This window comes from Scylla paramamosain, chromosome 14 (genome assembly GCF_035594125.1).
Source record: "Scylla paramamosain isolate STU-SP2022 chromosome 14, ASM3559412v1, whole genome shotgun sequence".
In the NCBI taxonomy this organism is placed as follows: domain Eukaryota; kingdom Metazoa; phylum Arthropoda; class Malacostraca; order Decapoda; family Portunidae; genus Scylla; species Scylla paramamosain.
Window position 1 is genome coordinate 21835413 of NC_087164.1, and position 19848 is coordinate 21855260.

The window sequence follows — 19848 nt, forward strand, 5'->3', positions numbered from 1 at the left end:
ACACTTTACATAAAAATTATTCTGTTCAAAATAATGAAGCTGGAAATCGCTCTGGTGTTCTTCGTGGGCCTGGCACTGAAGGTTGCCGAGTGTCACGAGCTGCCCTCGTGGGAGGTGCTCGAGTCCAAGAAGCTGGAGTATAAGCAGCGCCTCCAGCGCCTCCAGACCTTCCTCAGCAGCAAGGACCACGAGCGCCAGACTTGGGCGCTGCAGGAGTCAACCGTCAAGGACCAAAACAGACTCCTAGACGTGTCCTTGACGGTACAGAGGCTGCAGGCCATTGCCCAAAGAAGCAACAGGGACCTTCGTGCCCTCACAAAGGCCACCAAGAAGAGGCGCGAGGCTGCAGAGCGCAAAGCCCACGAAAACGCCAAGTTACAGAGAGAACAGAAGGCCGTCCTGGAGGGCCGCTTACGGAGCACAAAGCTGCAGCTCCAGAAGGCCCAGGAAAAACAGGCGGCCATTGACCGTGTCCTACTCCAGCGAGTACAGACAGAGGCTCCCAAGATACAAGCCACGCTGGAGGAAGCGGCCAATCTCCGCACCCTCACTCAGGAGATTGACGCCGCAACGGAGATGATTCGCGCCCACCAGGAATGGAGAGACAACGGAAGGCTCAGCTGGTGGCGACGCTCCCTCTCCTCCCTCTTTACTGCAATGGGGACATCCAAGACGACGCAGGAACAGTATAATGACACTCCGCAAGACGTCGGTCCCGCAAGCTTGTCTGCCGTAGATACCCAAAGTCACGATGACCACACAGACGACCAGCCTGACTCTGGAATCAGCACTGACGAGGCCACAGAAACAAAGGCACTCCCAGAGGATAATGGCCCAGGTGACAACACCGAAGGGGACACTGAGGCTGAAGACGCACCAGCAGAGGCCCGCCCCTCACAGGATAATGACACATATGATACCGCCGAAGGGGACACTGAGGCTGAAGACGCACCAGCAGAGGCCCGCCCTTCAGAGGATAACTACCCAGATGACACTGCCGAAGGGGACACTGAGGCTGAAGACGCACCAGCAGAGGCCCGCCCTTCAGAGGATAACTACCCAGATGACACTGCCGAAGGGGACACTGAGGCTGAAGACGCACCAGCAGAGGCTCGCCCCTCAGAGGATAACTACCCAGATGACACTACCGAAGGGGACACTGAGGCTGAAGACGCACCAGCAGAGGCCCGCCCCTCACAGGATAATGACCCTGATGAAACCGCCGAAGGGGACACTAAAGCTGAAGACGCACCAGCAGAGGCCCGCCCCTCAGAGGATAACTATCCAGATGACACTGAAGAATGGGACACTGAGGCTGAAGACGCACCAGCAGAGGCCCGCCCCTCACAGGATAATGACCCTGATAACACCGCCGAAGGGGACACTAAAGCTGAAGACTCACCAGCAGAGGCCCGCCCCTCACAGAATAATGGCGACAGGACGCCCTCCACATGGCCAATGTACCTGTGCCTGTACGCTGCAGTGAGTGTGGCCATCACTGTCGCCAGAATGAATGCCAAGTGCCTCACACACCACCGAGGCACTCCTTGATCCCTCCGCGTGCTCAATGCCGCACTCCCTTACGGCACTGTGAATGATGCCACGCGTCGGGCTGTCCGTCTCTGTGAGTGGCTGTAACACATCTTGAGAAGGGCGTCAACACGCGGCCCTGGAACCACACACACACACGGCCACACGGAATTACCATCAGCATCCTCAGTGCGTGGGTGCAGACTCGTGGTGCACGGGCGTCACCATCGCCAGCGCGGCCATCGTCACAATCGCTCCCGTCGCTGCAATCACAATCGTATCACCGGCCACGATCGATTGTGATTGCGGCGACGGGAGCGATTGTGACGATGGCCACGCTGGCGATGGTGACGCCCGTGCACCACGAGTCTTCCCCCACACACTGATGATGGCGGTGGTGATGCGTGTGGCCGCGCGTGTGTGTGGTTCCAGGGCCGCGTGTTGACGCCCTTCCCAAGATGTGTTCCAGCCACTCACAGAGACGGACAGCCCGACGCGTGGCACCATTCACAGTGCGGTAAGGGAGGCGACATTGGGGAGGCGAGGGATAGTGGTGTATAATGGCGGCACCACACCAGGCATTCATGTCTCTATTATCTTTTCTTCTTTCTTAATCATCTACTTGACAAGTAACTTTTGTATATCCCACATCTCTACTTAATGTAAACACTCACGCAGATTCTGGTGCTGCCGCTCGTGGTCCTTGATTGGAGAACCATAAAAATGCCCTTAAAAATCCATGCCACTTCAACTAGAGAGATTTTAAATGTAGTGGAGGCACGGCGTGGAAGTATTTCAGAATGTGGTTCCAACAATGCCATCCCGGAGAGTGTGAGCATGGCTGGTTCTCGCGGGTCTCCAGGCTGTTGTTTCTCTGTGCCTTGCGTTACGTAATCTAGCAGCGTGTGCCTCTGCCAACTCTGATACGTATTACATTTCCCTGGTGACTTCTCTCCTCTAGTTGGCTTGTCTCATCGTTAGTGCTGCGGAAAAGAGACGGCAACTCATGGAGGTCGCACATAAGAGAGAGAGAGAGAGAGAGAGAGAGAGAGAGAGAGAGAGAGAGAGAGAGAGAGAGAGAGAGAGAGAGAGAGAGAGAGAGAGTCCCTTCCCAAATTCAATGACCAAAGACAATAGTGCGTATATTCCTTGCTATGACTTCTTGCCTGGTCCCACTCCCTGCCGTCCTCCTCCCGGGCCCGCGCTGCTGAGTGGTGACTGCAGCAAACACTCGCACAGTCTATATTGTCCTGAAAATATTGCGCCGAGTTTACTGCTGCGTTCACCCGAATTTCAAATGAATTAATCTCGACTTCGTTTCCATTCATTTTCCTCCGCCCTTGTTTATTCTCGCCGTGTGTCCTGATTATATCCGGATTATACTTCGCTCCGGCACTTACTTTGCAATCCCATTAGTTCTCCTCCGCCGTAACTAAAGACGCTTCTATTTGTGTCTTCCTCAGCCTTCCTCAACGCCGGCTGTGGCTTCTGGGGACGAGCGCAGCCCACGGAACCCCAGCGGCCGACTCCTCCTACAGACAAGCCTCCTGATCACCACGTCAAACAGCAACAGATGCAACAGCAACCCCAGCAATATCAAGCGCCGACACAGCAGCAGCAGATACAGCAAACATATCAACCTCCCAATCCTTATCGCCATCCCCAACAGCAGCAGCAACAGGAACAGGTATATCAGAATGGCGCAGCGCAGAGTCAGCCACGCACATATCAACAGGCGCCTCACCCTTACCCCCCAATGTCGGCGCCTCAGCAGCAGCACCACCAGGCCTACCCCGCCGTCACCACGCAGCAGGTAAGGCCGCACTGCTTGTCTGCTGCTGAGGCGATCTGGATGAGTGAATGTTGGTGTGCTGTGCTGGTAATGAGTACAGAAGGGGTTGGTGATGAGGAAGGGTGTAGGTGAAATATAGCACAGGGAAGTGGTGTGTTTTTTCAGGATAAGAATTAATGGCATATATTGAGACGGTTTGAATAATAAATAAATGTTTTTTTGTTTTTTTTTTTTACAAAGTAACGTAATCGATACCATAACAACCTATTTTTTTCTGAGTCCCTTTTTTTTCATAGCCAAAAATCCCTGACATATTTTTCATCCTCAATTTTTATTCCTTGCCATTTTTTTTTTTTTTATCCAGGATATATGATAAAGTTTCCAATCACATTTTTTTTATGACGCTTTTTCCTGTTCCATTTTTTCGAGCATCCCTACCAAAGTGGAAATCACAACCTAGCAACGAGTAAATGGTGACTTAGTGACGTGTACATACAAACAAGTGAGGTGTTGTCTAAGTAGCAATCACCATCCATGCAGTAGTGAGAGAAAGCTGACTTGATGATGTGTATAAAGATAAATGACATGTAGTCCTAATAGTGATCACCATCCAATAATGCCCATGACTCACCAGTATTGTGACGTGGTGACGTGTACAGACAAGGGAGAATCATCATGATGAAATGCCCCAGGACTCATTAGTTGTGTGACCTGCTGCTTCAGTGTGTTTCGGTGGAAGCACTGATAAATCTACATCACACCTTACACTTGATTAAACATTTAGTAACATCCTGTACAGACACACACTACTTCAACAATGAATACATACAAAAAAAGGTGTACAGTAATAATAATAAGGATAATACTCCATGTTACACTATTTCACTGGTGACCTGGTGATGTGTAGAGACGAACAGGAATCACTTCTCAATAACACTCCACGGCTTGTATACTTTTACGACCTGGTGATCTACAAACCAGAATCACCATCCATTAACGTCAGAATTCAATATATATTATTTTAACTTAATCTGTAGAGACAAATAGGAGCCACTAGGCAATAATACCCCTTGATTCATCAGTAATGGTTCTCACCCCCTCACCCTTGACCTTTCACGATTCAGTTCACTAAGGGGCTTCCGACACACGCCATCTCCTACTGAGCACTTACTCTCCCCGACTTTCCCTTTCACTCACTGCTTCCGCTCCCTTCAGTCCCCTACACGCACTCTTTCTTTCCTTATTTTATCTCTCCTCCCTCCCTTTAGTCTCCTACACCCACCGTTTCCTCCCTCAGTTCATCTTTCGCTCCCTCCCTACTCTTTCCTCCCTCATTTTATCTTTCCCTCGTTCCCTTCCGTTCTCTTCACCCACTGTTTCCTCCCTCAGTTCATCTCTTGCTCACTCCCTTCAGTTCCTTACTTCTCTCTTTCCTCCTTCAGTTCTCTCACTCCTCACAGTGTCACTTTCCCTTCAGGCCCTGGTTCCTTGTTCTCCCAGCAGCGGCGGCACCCTCCTCCCTTCACTCCCCAAACCCCCAGTCCTCCCCACCATTACCACCACCACCACTACCATTCTCCCCCATTATCAGCTCGTCCCCGTGCAGGTAAGCCTAACAGCGAGGTACTGAGGCTGTGTAAAGCAATAGATGAATAAAGGGAAGAAACAGCAGCATAAGACGGAGGCTGACTACTTTTCCGTGTGTCTAAAGGTTTATTTTTGTTGTTGTCTTCGCTGTGTTTTTTTTCCTTGAGTTGCTTTGCTGTAAATCGTGTCTAAATGAGGTGATTTCATGTAGCTCTTATCATTCCTCCCTTTTAAAGCTTTGGTGCCGCTTACTAGTAGTGTCTTAATCTTAATTAATACGCATTCAGACTGATAAACCATTTTTTTATTTAATCTTTATGCGTATTAGTGTGTAATTTGTGCGTCTTTAGTGTATTGTGCGTGAATATAGTGTGTGTGTGTGTGTGTGTGTGTGTGTGTGTGTGTGTTTAGAGCCAGAAAGGCGGGAGAGGCAACCAGCGGTCCGCGTGGCATTGTTGTCTGACTGAATATGCAGGCATACACACACACACACACACACACACACACACACACACACACACACACACACACACACACACACACAATTTTAGTCCATGAATCCTCGCCCACATCACCTTTATGCCAACACCCTCACCCTCACCCTCACGCCTCCCGGGCCAGACACCCGCCTGCCAGAGTGCCTCCTCGTGCTGTGCTCCTGGCAGCAGGGCGGCGTAAGGAGAGAGTACCCGCGTAACGCTTCCATCGATTTTAGTGGCAGCATCAGGGAAGGGGCAGGGAGGTGGAACGGTGGAGATGGTGGCGGGGGTGGCGGTGAATGAGTTGTAGTGGAGGCGAGGGATGGGAAGTTTCCACACAAGGGGCACTAATATAAGCTTAACATAAGCATCATAACAAATGCTGCTGTGGTTTTGCTTTTGTTGTGTGATATTGATGCGGTGTGTGTAGAGTACTAACAGACAGCACATTCCTTCACAGCAGCTGCCAATGGGCTTTGCTGGATTTGGCGGAGCTCCGGTGTACGTGGTGCTGCCCTCTCCCGGTGGGGGTATGGTTCCTTCTGCAGACCCCGGCGGCCCACAACTACAGGAGATCCTAAGGAATCTCCCATACACTCCCAGCAGCCGCGGCGTGACCATTTATGAGCTGCCGGAAGGGTCCACACAGAAGACGACGCGGGTGAGTTGTGGTGGCCTGGGGTTGGTCTGCGCCACAATCCAGTCCAGGTATGGCAGTCTGCTCCACCTGTCTCTCTTTTCTCCCTCAGGCGCCAGACTCAACGCCCCCGTCAGCGGCGTCCTCTCAAGGCTCTGTCGGATCGCGGTGGTCGGCGGCATCAGGAGGCAGCCACAGTGACGACCGCAGTGCTGGACGGGCGCGCTGGGGAGACAGGGGCGTGGGCGTGGGTCACCTGTGGGCCCCGGGGGAGGACACTGTTCCTGGAAGTCGCGGTGGAGACTCCCTACCGCCGGCGTGGGCTGAGAAAGAGGAGGAAAATGTCCTGCCCGGAGCGCCTTACTCTAAGCCAGAACAGAGGTGTGTGTGTGTGTGTGTGTGTGTGTGTGTGTGTGTGTGTGTGTGTGTGTGTGTGTGTGTGTGTGTGTGTTTTACTTATTCATCACAAACACTGTCAAGTTCGAAACTAGCTAAGAACTTCCAATGGCCTCGTTCCATTGTGACTGCCACAGCGCAGCTTGTGACCGGCCAACGTCTCTCCTGCAGAACCTATGCGAGGGGCGGAGGGATGCACCGCATGGATCCTGAAGAGTCTGCGGAGAGGGAGAGGCGCAAGAAGCAGGCGGAGGAGACACAGCGGATCATAAGACAGCAGGTAAGGCGGGTCAGGGTGATGCAGGGTGGGGATCGTGTGCTCATCTTCCCCTTATCTCCGTAATGAATGACAGACCCTTAGTTACATTTCAGGGTGACCCAGATAGAGCTCGTAAACACCCCGCCAGATAATCTTCGCCTGAAGGAACGCAGTCATGTTTATTGCACAGCCTCGTGTTTGCATGCAGTGGACATGATTCGCTACGCGTGATGAATCCTGAATGAAGTTGGCGACACACTTTCAGAAACCCTCTTGGATTAGACTTGTATATCATCGCATAATTTTTCAGTGAACTTTCGTGTGTTTTTATTCTTTTTTGTAAATATGCTAACTTTTTCCCTTTGACCACGACAGCTGGAGGAAAAGAAGAGACAGAAAGCAGTGGAGGAGGAGAGGGAGCGAAGAGAAGCGGCGATATGGGAGGAGAGGGTGCGAGAACAGCAGGAGAGAGAGGCCAGGGAATTACAGGAGGAAATAAGGAAGAAGAAGGAGAAGGAGGTAAAAGCTTTCCCCGACAATTTTCCGCACTTCACTCCAGTCTCTCTCTCTCACCGAAGTATTAGCCTGCGTCACCAACCAGACACACACACACACACACACACACACACACACACACACACACCTGCCACTCCTCCCAGGGATATTTGCCAACATTAATTTCCGACATTTCTTACTCCATTCCTTCCATCACCAGATCCACGAGGGGAAATGTTGGAAGACCATTACATATATCCCTTTGACGCAATACTGGCAGAGGGCGTGAGCGTAAAGATAAGAAGACCAAGAGAGAGAGAGAGAGAGAGAGGCGTTGTGTGATTGTCTTTTTTCAAACTGGACATGGGAAGGTTGCTTGTTAATATTCTCTCTTTCTCTCTCTCTCTCTCTCTCTCTCTCTCTCTCTCTCTCTCTCTCTCTCTCTCTCTCTCTCTCTCTCTCTCTCTCTCTCTCTCTCTCTCTCTCTCTCTCTCACACACACACACACACACACACACACACACACACACACACACATGCACTACCTGAAAGTCTTAGGTATAATAACATGCTCCTCCAATGTGAAATCAAAGTTATAACAAGTCACTAAGGGAAAATAAAAGCGTGCCCGAGACAGGAGTTGAGAGGAAAGGTGGCCACGCTGAGTTTATTACAACTTTGCAATCAACACAGTAACTTTCAGAATATTTTGTTTTCACCTAGTTTCTGAAGTTCTTGTTTTTTGACGTCGAGTGTTTTTTTTTTTAGGAAAGATTTTTTTCTTCTTAGTGGGGGGTTTAGTTATATAATTTTATGCTTAAAAGTAGATGTATTCTATATTTTTTACTGATATTATAATCTAGTTTAATTTTTATGCAATTTTCCGTTTATTTATTTTTTTTTCTTTATTTTTAAGTTACCAACACAGACGCCTATATAGCACTGAAAAAGAGAGACAGGGAAAGGTTTACATACAAAGTGATACCCGTGGGAGAGAGTGAAGTGGTAGAGAACAGGCAATATTCACACGCTGCCTGAAGAGAGAGGTAACCTTTAGTTCACACCTGCCTTCCCTCTCCTCTCTCACCGGCACCGGCACACAGCATCCGTGACAATACTCTAGATACGCGCCTGTCAGTGATGCTGCGTTTGTTTGCACTGAGAGAGAGAGAGAGAGAGAGAGAGAGAGAGAGAGAGAGAGAGAGAGAGAGAGAGTCTGGGTTAAAAGAGGAGAGAATGTCTTTTGTAGAATCAGTAGAGCGAGAGAAACGAAGATAAGAGATGAAAGAAAAGAGTAGGAAGACGAATAGAAGTATAGAGAGAGAGAGAGAGAGAGAGAGAGAGAGAGAGAGAGAGAGAGAGAGAGAGAGAGAGAGAGAGAGAGAGAGAGAGAGAGAGAGAAAACCAGCTTAACTCCGTCTTTCTCATAATGTTCAGGAGGCGGAGGAGAGGCGACAGCAGCAGCTCCAGACGGCCATCAAGGAGGCAGCGGAGAAGGCGAAGAAGGAGAAGAGTGTGCACAAATATGGCCACATCCGCTCCCTCTCCTCGGTGGGTACTGGTCATTCCTGTTACCCTGGATTGTACTCGTATTCTGAAACACTCGCACATCCACTACATTCAGAAGGCTCTACTTGAAGCTACACGAGTTCTGTACTTTATTGCCACCAGTCTTGATGTTCAGAGTACAGTGACTCACATGACTAACTGGATCTTTGGGCGTTGCTTGCAGAGCGCCTCCTTGCCTGAGGTGAGGGAAGAGGGCGACGACCAGCCACCGCCACACACCTCAGGCTGCTCCACAACACCCCGGAGGCGACACCACACCACCCATGCACGCCCATCACCACCGCCAACACCTTCCCCTCAGCGGCAGCGACAACAGCAGCTTCATGAACAAACGAACCCCTCGGAGTCCAGCACGGAGCAGCAGGAATCTTCTCTCACCCATCAGGAGCCGTCACGGCCATCGACCCTGAAGGTAAAGAGAGAGACACAAGCAAGACAGAAGGAAATCCATATAGTTTTTGAGAGCAATATTCACTTCAACAGGAACTGCCAGAGTCAACAGTTTGTTCATTCTTCACAGCCACAGCTGAGTGCTGACGCCGACGAGAGGACGCGGCTGCTGCGGACCCTTGGTATCGCCCCCGAAATGCTGCTGGCATCCTCAGGCCTTCTGGACCGCAGCTCGCTGCTCTCCCTCCTGCAGGCCATTACTGGTAAGAGTGATGGGGTGAATTTTTACTGTTTCACAATATTGAGGGTACATTCTTACAACTTCGTATTACAGAGGGTACATTTTTACAACTTCATCATTACCGAGGATACATTTTTTACAACTTCACCACAGTGCGTTTGAATATAAATAACACTTTAATTTACATAGATCTTGATGAGTTTTTATACAATGAAACTCATTTTCGTCGCAAACATCATACATTTTAAAGTACCATAGAAAGCATCCAGTTTACCCGAAATTTGGGGTTTACGACAAAAATGTGTTGGTTAAAACTTCTCAGAATGTATCAGGTATATATAATAGGAAAATATTCTCGATTTTCTAGATCATCATGGTTAGGTAGAATAATGCCAGAGGTATAGTACGTAGTAGTAGTAAAAGTATAGTGGTACGAAGTAGTAGTAATAGTAGTAGTAGTAGTAGTTGTTGTTGTTGTTGTTGTTGTTGTTGTTGTAATAATAATAATAATAATAATGAAAACAACAATGAAACAGTTTACGCATTTCAAATTACAACATTAAGTGCGTTATGCTTCGTGTATGACTTTTTATGACTGTGTTTGGAGTGGCCATATTACCATCACACTGAGTCACCTCTCTAAAGTGTCAGTACGACAGTTTTTAGCAGCGTGTATCCAGCAGAGGCAGTTCTTCACGTGACTTTTGCTTCCCTGCCCACCAAACTCTGGAACTCCCTATCTGCTTATGTAGAGGGAGGCTTCAAGACATCCTCCAATTTTGAGTGAACTAACTGACCTCTCATTTCGGACTGCCGCCTCAGTGGGCCTTTTTTTTCTTTTGTTCTCTTTGTAGCCCTTGGTCAGTGCTCCTCTTACAAAAGAAAATCGCAGGAAAGTGTTCTGTGAAACTTGGCAGGAGGGGAGTGCGACATAAGGTGCTCAGATGTATGACAAGGAAAAACATGGTGTAGGTGTGAAAATGTGCGTGTAGCAGATAGCTTCTGCCCCCTTAATAGTTTTGTTGCATGACTGATGACATAAACATTACAGTCATCCATTAGTTTACTTTGTTTTATTTTTTTTACATTTCTTTTGTCTCTTTGTCTTTCTCAGGTCAACAACGCCTTATCTCCAATGCCCCCAATGATTATGCAGGCGACTATGTCACTGACCGCATTATCACCCCCACCAAGTACCGCGGGCCGCCCTCCAGGGACTGTGGCATCCAGTGTGACGACTCTCTCCCTGACCGGTGAGTCATGCTCTGTTCACCACTTGAATCATGGACCAGTTCCGCAGTCTTCTCGTACCCTCCTGAACCAACCCGCCTCATGTTGGTCAGCGCCCGAACAATTAGTAGGCATGTAGCTCTGTCTTCCTCACGGACTAGAAATTAATTAAAGTATTTGTATATCTTAGGAGAACCAGTCCACGGAGAGAGTCCAGGCGGCGTCTTAGCAGGAAAACTGCATCACTGCCTCGTGACAGTGGCCAGAGCAGTGACGCACGGCCACCCTGGGGACACAACCAGAGTGACAGGCCGTACAGGAAACAGTCTGAGAAGGATCCATACTCCAACAGGCGACTGAGGCGACGCGCTGCCAGGTGAGGCTCCCCTTTTCTGGCCATAAACGTTATGATAATGTTAGCACTGGCTGGTCTGCCCACCGTTTGGCTGAAGCAGTTCAAGGCCGGCATATGATAATTAAATGCATGCAAATGGAATGCTGTATACAAATTAATTATTATACGTTGTTTTAAATACAGTATTCTATAGGATTTTATATTTCTTCTTAGTTAAAGCTCTTCTCATGTTGCCAGGTTTCTATTTTTTTTCTAATTCTTAGGCGCAGCTTAGATGGATTCAAGTAAAAGATAGTTAAAGCCATTGAAACGAAAGTGTTTGAAGCCAAAGTTCAATTATGTCATCGCTTTAATTGCTTGCCAAAATATTGGTAATATACTTGGGTCACGAGTGTTAGGCCCGCATTAGCAAACCTCAGAAACCTTCAATAGAACTTGCTTAATGTGATACAACTTCTGATGCGGTATAGTTTCTAGTGCAAGTTACTGTGTCTCAAAGAGTTTTTTTGTGATTCTAGCAATAGTTTAACAAGCATTCTGCATCATTTATATCAAAAGCATTCATAAGAACTCAACAAATCATCTCACTGGTCTTTGAATCTCTGTGGCCCTTGTAAATAGTCGTAATGAGAGAACAAGAATATGGACCTCAGGGAGACGCCAGCAAACTTTGTCAGGGAACCATCACATGACCTCATGACCTCCCCTGTCCACACCCTCAGTCTGTTCCCTTAGTCCTGGGTGGCGCCTCCCCTTTAAAAATCCTGGATCTAGCACGGAGTATGGAATAAAATTTTAGGGGTTGGAAACAATTTGCATACAAGCCGTTTTAACAACGCAAACTATATATGGTTTTTTCCCGTGTTTCTGTCAGAATTTAATAGGATTTATGTTAATATCAGGGAAGGGGCAGGTGGCCTGATCACTTTTAATATTATTGTTGGCACACATTAGGTTGTGGGAGCTTTTATGGAACTAAATTGTGGTGTGCCGGCTGTAATTTATCCTGTCCATATACATAACTGTAGATGTGTTATGCTTACATCCATCAGTCACTGTAATGTGGCAGTGATAGTGTTTGTATTAGTAGCAGTGATGGTGGTTACTTTCTTGCTACTCTCCCCTCTGACAGTTTCATCCCATAATATGGTTGCATAAAAATGTATGTATTGATTTTTCCTCTCTGCACATAAATAGAATTAATTACGTGTAAGGGTCTGAATAAGGTATCAAACATTGCTCATCATGCAGGTCTTTGAGTCGCTGTGAGCGAGATACACCCTCCGAGGAGAGTGACCCGCCGCAGGTTCACCGCCGTCGCCGCAAGACGTGGGACAAGTCTCGCCAGGAGTCCCTCTCCTCAGACATCTCCAGGTGATTTTGCCGTGCTGCTTGTGTCGGGAAATATCAACAGAAATACATGCCTAAATGTCGAAATATTGACACCTTTTAGAAAATGAATAAATCAGTAGTAATGAAGATGATAAAGATAATGCAAAAGTAATAATAATGATAATTATAATGTTACTAGTAGGTTAGCAGTACAGCAATAATAGTAATAGTAGTAGCTGTAATAATAATAATAATAATAATAATAATAATAATAATAATAATAATAATAATAGCAACAATGTTGATGGTAATGATAATAATAATAATAATAATGATAATAATAATAATAATAACATAGTAGCATTGAAGAATACATTTCCTTAACTCCTCTTCACCACAACACGAAGCAATGTGAACACCTCACCCTGATGGCACAGACAGTGACATTGATCCAGCAAACTAACATTGTACTGCTTCCTCCACCAGATCTCCTTCTCCACGGGACAGGAGGCGAGGTAGCCGGCCCTCTGTCACCACCAAGCAGTGGCCCACCATCAAGCCCTCTCTCACACCGGCCCTCCACCGCCCACCAACACCAGAACACAGAAGGGTGAGGAGAGATTTAGTTGCATTAGTTTCTCTCATATTTCCTTCTTTGGTTGTGTAAGTGATCATGAATTACCTTAGAATACCAAGTGATTATCCAGTGGTTTCTCTTCTCAGTCTCCTGTGTCTCCCCACTTTCTGGCACCACCGCCAGAAACACTGGGGAAGGAAGCTAATGAAGAGGGTGAGCATGATCCTCCTTCTGGTAGCCAGAGTCCTCTTGCTGAGAACCCAGTTGACAGCCAGCCTCCTCCTGCTGTGCGCTCCACCTCCCCACCTGTGCCAGCCCTTATGCGAAAACTCACAGGTTTGTGCTATTTTGTGTGTGTGCATTTCTTACTTTCTTACTAAACAGTATTACAATATTGATTTCCGAAAACATTGTTTGTGTTTGACCTGTACTTGATTTCATGGAATTACTCATGCATTGCTCCCTAATAACTACCACTACTCTTACCTATTACTGCTACTACTATTACCTACTACTGCTACTGCTACCACTACTACTATCTACTACTACTAACTACTGCTACTTCTTTACACTACAGGGCAGTCATCCTTCGATGTCCCAGAGTATCCTCCTGGCACTATGCCCCCATTCGTTGATGCCACCAGTACTGAGGCCCCAGCTGCTGCTGCCAATGATGACAGCACTCAAGACACCAATGAAGCCAGTGCTGATGCTCCTAGCACTGAGGTGGCCTCACGCCCTTCCAGTCCCCCAATTCCCACTGTCTTGAAGAGGATGCAAAGTGCTGACTCTTCACTCACGCTGCCAGAGCTTCCCCAGCCCCCTTCCCGCCCAACCTCCAGGCCACCCTCAGCTAATGGTCTTTCTCCAGCCAAATGTCTGTCTGCTGGTGGGCTGACGACAACCAAAGGTGCAACTCTGCCAGGTATATATGTGTTATTGTGATCTATTTAGTGTCTTGAAAAATCACATGAAAGATTTATACACAGTACATATTCATTTTAATCTGAATGAAAATCATGGTAGAAATCACTTGATATTTTCTTATTTGAACTTAAAAAACTATATACATTGATTTAAGATGTAGATGTTTTACCTATATTTTTTTGTATAAAGGACGAGGGAGGGCAGAGAGTGCAAGGAGTGCACGGAGTAGCAGCCAGCCACCCTCGCCCACTTCCCGGCCGCCCACCCCCCGCCGCCTGCCTCCCATGATTCCCTCTAAAAGTGAGGAGGTGGTGTCCATGCCTGGGCAGGAGAATGCGCTCCGCCCCAGCTCTCCACCAGTTCCTGCCCTTGCCAGGAGACTGTCTGCCACCTCTCGTATTGGACAGCTGCCCCCTGACAACAGTAAGCAGGAGCTCCAAACAAACATGCAAACCAGTTTTTCCAGCAATTACCAAGTGTTTATGCCCACCTCTTCATCCTTCTCCCCTTTATTATTTCTTTACTGCAGTTTAGGTTCAGTGGGCTGCCTCCTTATTTCTTCCTCAAGCTTCCTTGTTGTCTGATGTACTGGTGTTTCATACATTCCAGTGAACATGTGCTACAATATATATGTACGTAATGAATATTTTCCATTTGCTTCTATTGTACTGTTTGAACACATACCACTTCTTTAGATACTGTGCCTGACTGATTTATCTATTTGGAAGAGCCATTCCTGCACACCCTTATTTTCTCATAAGTAAGCATGTGTATGTCAACAGGTGTGGACCGGCAGCTGACACCCGTGGAGACGCCAGGCTCACCCCGTCACCAGCCGGCTGCCTCCTCCCCAGCCTCTGCTGCCACTTCAGGTAAAACTCAGACTGTGGGTGTGTAACAGAGTTCATGTGTGCCACCAGTGTGTGACTTTCCCTATGTAGCACCAGTGATGGTTCTGGTGGAGAGATGAGGTGGTCTTTGCATCATCCTCTCCCTGATGACTATTTTTAATTTTTGTTCTTCTGTTTTCTTTTGTCTCTCTCTCCAAAGTTAAATGATATTTTTGTTTTACTTTTTTATTCTTTATCCAAATAAGTATTCCTTTCCAGTTTTCTTGTTATGTTTTTTTTTTTTAATAGATTGCCTTTTATTTCTTATAATTTGGGAAAGTGGTTTGATACAGAAATATGATGTAAAATGTTCTGTTTTCTATATTTTCATCACATTCATTTAGAAATGTATCTGTATGTTTTGATTTTTAGAATGTCCATGTGGTTTTTTAAAATATTGCAGATGCTAATGGGTCGTCACAATACTGAAATCTCATGTTTCCCACAAATACATTACTATAGTTGTGGCATTCACATCTCTCAACCATTCCTCCTTTCCCCAGTCTAGCTTGAACCATATGATTTATTGTCGCTTTTCTTCTCTCAGTCCAATTACTTTGATCTAAGCTATTATTTCTATTATTCTCAATTCTCCAAAGTCTTTTATGTTGTGAGTTCATCATATGGACTTTATTTTTATATTATGTAATATATGTAGTTATTTTATTCTATTCATTGCTCATTTCCATCATAGTTGCTCTCACTTCTCTCAAGACACAGGTGGCTAGCAGTTCTTTAAAGCCACAGCATTTAGGCTTGCGGTACTGCCGTGAGTACTGTGTTATTCCACTAGCTTTTTTTATGATCATTCTGCTGCAGCTTTTTGCTAAAAAGAGAACCTGATTAGCCTTTTTTTTCTTTATTGCTTTCTGCTTGTGTTTTTTAAAGCAAGAAATCTTCTATTTTGACTCCCAAATACTTGATGCTGTCCATTACTTTTGTCCCAGTTACCCTTTTCTCATCTTCCTTTCACATTGTGAATGAGATATATTCAACATTTTATTTTCATTCCTTCTATCCTGTTTACAGCTTTAGTGCTTTTTTCCTGCATCCATTAACAATTAAGTTCAAACCACTGATCTGCAAAAATTATGTCATATGAATGCTGTGTCTTTGAACCCTACTCTAATTTCATTGATCTGGTCAGTTGGGGCTGGATATCCTGGTTTGATTTCATTTGTTTGTATTCATTTCTTGTTTCATCATTCCATTTACAAAGCTGCTAACTCAAGATATTCTTCTATTATATTTGGTGCCATGTACTGAATATATTGAGTAATAATATATTGTGATATTTTAATATTTAGTTCATATTGTCCTTTATTTTCACTTCATACATTTGTTATCTAATTCTCGTGTCTTTGTTACATTTGTGTCCAGTGTTCTTTTAACTTTAGTTATGGTTCTCATATCAATCATTTTTAACCTTCATTATTATAAAATAATGTTATTATTACTTTTCTCGTCTGTATTTTTAAACTCTTAGACTTCATAATTATGTTTTTATACATGTCATCTGTTATCTTTAATATATCTCCATTCATTCCCTTTGCATTCCTTTAAAATGATGCTGAAGGCACTAATACATCTTTTGCACAAAATGTTTTCAGTTTTCTCTTGAGGTGTGTCCAGGTATGGTGAATGAATGAGGGAAGCTTTTTCTTCAAGCTCTTTACTCCACCTCCAGGTGTGTCCTCCAGGCCGGGCAGTGCCACCTCGGGGCAGGAGGAGGATGTTCGTACAGTCAGCGTCACCTCTTCAGGTTACGAGTCTGGTAGAAGGTCATCAGGGGAGCCCAAGTCACTGTCTGAACCTTTAGTCTCCCCAGACAAGTGGGTCATCCTCAAGTCTCTTTCTTCACTGCGCCAGGTCAGTCTGCATGCAAAGAGGTATTACTATGTAACTTTTGCTTGCTGTGCAGTATGCAAGATGTGTTTCTAGTATTTACACACACACACACACACACACACACCAATAGTTGGTTTGTATGATTAATTTCATTGTCTTATATGAATAAGTCTCTTTTAGTCAGTAGTTGTAATGTTCACATTATCAAGACTCATAATTCATATTTAGTATACTCTCCATCATTTTCACAGGCCTTTATACTTTTCATCAGTCATGTTAGAGAATCTGAAGACATGTGCATATTCACAGTGTAAATATGGCTAAGAACTTGTTTTATATGCTTGTGTGGAGCTGTATGGTGATAGCTTGAAAGATACAGGTATTTCAGTAAGTTTCAGATACAGTTACACTGAGCACCTTCAGATTATGCATGTGTCCATATTTACACTAGTTATGTACACAGGTGCAATATGACTGTCCTGTGCCAGGAACCTGTCTCAACTCTTAACACTTAGCAACTAATTTTGTATGTAATGTGTTTAAGCTCTTGCTAAAATTTGTTCTTCATTTATCATGCATATGTCACAAACACAGAAGGAAGTGGGTAGACACTTGCTGCTTAGAGTAGTAAAAGGGTCTCAGGGAGGCACATGTGACAGACAGTGGGACATTGCTAATTTTTTTTGTTTCTTATAACACAAATTCTTATTCTGTATGGTGTTAACTGATACAAATTTGTAGAAATTTGTATTTTAGTTTATTTCATTTGATTGTTAGCCTTGATGGATTGCTGCTGCAATGTTAATCAATTTCTTTTAGAACCTGTGGCGGCGACACCAGGAGTTGTCTCATCACCCAGACTCGGATGGCTCCTCCTGACACACAGCTGCTGCTCCGGTGACCCCCACCGATGGCCTTCCAGACCTGCCCCCTCAAGAGAAACCAGATTCTCTTCCCCTTCCCTCTTCTTCTGCATTCCTGCCTCACTTCCATCAGCAAACAGACTTCATCCCTCTTGACGCTTCCCCTTTCTCACAACACAGCCGGGACTCCTCACCCCTGGAGGAGTATGCCTATCCTGTTCCTCCGCTGTCACAAAAGTCATCCCCTCCAGCATCACCTCCCACAACAGCCTCATCAGAACAGCCACCTCAGCCTCTGTCTCCTCTGATGTCTGAGAGGCACAATGTCTCTTCAGAGTCTTCCTCCCTGAGTCCTTCAAACAACAGCTGCCACCCTAACTCATCTTGCCACTCCCCAGCAAGTAACAGCTCCCTGGAAGTTCAGTCCTCACCACAGTCCTCCTCCCCTCAGTTATCACCCCGCCAAATTCCCTCACCTCCTCTTACTCCACTTTCAACCCCCAAGCAGCCTGACTCCCAGCACCTTGCTCCTAAAATGCCACTAGTTCACCTTGCATCCCCAAGACTCTCAACGCCTCACATTCCTCCCCTTTACCTGAACACACCTCAACACGAACCTTTGTTACCCATATCCATTGCTCCAACTGCCATGGAACCCCTACAATCTTGCAAAGCCAACTAAACATTTTCTTCCTTCCCTTTACCCTTACCTCTGTTACAGTGAAGGAAAGGTCCCATCATTTCACCGGAGTGGTCATGCAACAAGAACAGTCCTTCTTCATGTTTTGTAAGGACAATAACTTGTAGATCTGGGCAGCGACAAATAAGTGGAAACCTTATTGCCTCGCATATCATGGTGGCTCTTCTAAAGTGTCATCCCAAATTGAATAAGGAGTTCCCATTCCACTTTAAAATGAGGCAATATTTTTTCTCTTTTGAGGAAAAATTCAGTGTTAGATAACTCTATGAGGACCAGAAATAGCAAGTACCAGCAAATTCCTCTTCCCCCTGACCCACTCACTTTGAGGCCAAATTAGGTAAGATGGTTTGTACAGGAATGATTGTTGTGTAAAATGTTCTATTCTCATCAGGACAGACTGGTGAGGAAGTGAGAATCTTATGTAAATAGGTGTGTATGTGTACGTGTGTGTGTGAGAGAGAGGTCAAGGAGCACCCAGCGCGTAGCCATTCTACCGCCAGGGTCGCCATTACAACCATCACCTGACTGATCCCAAACCTTACATCTTGGGCCAAGCATTGCTGTGATCATTGGCATATCATTATACCTAAAAACATGGCTGTAGTTTGACAGCCTTGTACCAACACAGCTTCCCATATGCCAAAGAGCTGTGTGTGGTTTGGATCAAGCAATGCTCCCGAGAAACGTCTCTGTCATCTCTCGCATCAGGCCACATTGCCTCATTTTCTACATCAGAATGGATTATAGTTTTCAAGAATTTCAAAAGTTCATCAATGAAACTTTGAGAGACAATGTCTTTCAGTAAATTCTAGTATGAGAGATCTTGAGAAGTCTATATTATCAAAACACAAGTGTATTTATTGGCAGATTTTCTACACAGTAGTTCTGAGAAGTGGCAACAGATGAGCGAGAAGTGAATCTGAGACCAGCCTGTGAGGGTCCTTTTGTGGGGGACAAGCCATGCTTCTTTCCTAGTGACCAGGAAAGATGGCTCAAAGTCTATTTTTATAGTGTATATAATAAAGTTCTTTAATTCAGATTCATACTTTTCTTACATCCTTAACTTTTTTAAGATGCCCAAGTACTTAAGAGCAGGTGGGGAGGCTTACCAGTTACCCATAAGGGAGTGTTCCAGATAACACTAACCTGGACACCAAATGACAAGTCTGGCTTAACTGTTCATATACTATTTTACTGCATAATTCAGCATTTTAGACAATATTGTATTTGTCCTGGAGAGGAATCAGGATATATCTTACCTTGAATTAAGAACAAATTACATAGCTTGAATTTGAGAGTCTGTGTGAGCTGCTTCTATGGAACTGTGCGTAATTACATATAATTCATATTTTGTTTTTCTTTATTTTTCAGATGAGAAGTACAGCAACATTTTATTACCAATATGGTTATGCCCTGCAAGTCTAATGGTAGTCTGCCATAGCATCTTTTATTTCATTTTCAAATTCAAAATTTCCATATCCTCATCTGCTACAATGTATTTACTGTTTCCTGTCCTGCAGGCACATTGCTAGAGGGAGAGATGGATGAAGAGGAGCCATATTCTAGAGGAAATCCATTCTATTTAATTTGTTACCCCACTTGTAATCTATTAGTAGAAACACTACATTATGCAGTAGATACCCTCAAAATTGACACATAGAAAAGATGTACTGGCATCTGATCCCTTTGTGTAACTGTATACAGGTTGTGTGACTGTGAACCAGGAGATGGTTATGATATTGCATTGTACA

At 45.5% G+C, this 19848-nt stretch overlaps 1 protein-coding gene across 3 annotated transcripts in view; it reads left to right on the forward strand.

Moving 5' to 3' along the window:
* LOC135107017 (serine/arginine repetitive matrix protein 1-like) overlaps positions 1-19136 on the forward strand; it is a 111721-nt gene extending 92585 nt beyond the window's left edge. For 2 of the 3 annotated variants that reach the window (XM_064016579.1, XM_064016581.1), the window contains 18 exons: positions 2994-3343; positions 5849-6049; positions 6138-6406; positions 6593-6701; positions 7056-7199; positions 8613-8726; positions 8908-9156; positions 9265-9397; positions 10490-10628; positions 10796-10981; positions 12212-12334; positions 12779-12902; positions 13016-13205; positions 13447-13794; positions 13986-14219; positions 14579-14668; positions 16374-16555; positions 17354-19136. In XM_064016579.1, coding sequence (XP_063872649.1) covers positions 2994-3343; positions 5849-6049; positions 6138-6406; positions 6593-6701; positions 7056-7199; positions 8613-8726; positions 8908-9156; positions 9265-9397; positions 10490-10628; positions 10796-10981; positions 12212-12334; positions 12779-12902; positions 13016-13205; positions 13447-13794; positions 13986-14219; positions 14579-14668; positions 16374-16555; positions 17354-17413 — 3245 coding nt within the window. In that variant the 3' untranslated portion in view covers positions 17414-19136. The remainder of the gene's footprint in view (positions 1-2993; positions 3344-5848; positions 6050-6137; positions 6407-6592; positions 6702-7055; positions 7200-8612; positions 8727-8907; positions 9157-9264; positions 9398-10489; positions 10629-10795; positions 10982-12211; positions 12335-12778; positions 12903-13015; positions 13206-13446; positions 13795-13985; positions 14220-14578; positions 14669-16373; positions 16556-17353) is intronic. The other variant, XM_064016580.1, reaches the window with a different exon arrangement.
* The last annotated feature ends 712 nt before the right edge of the window (positions 19137-19848 follow it).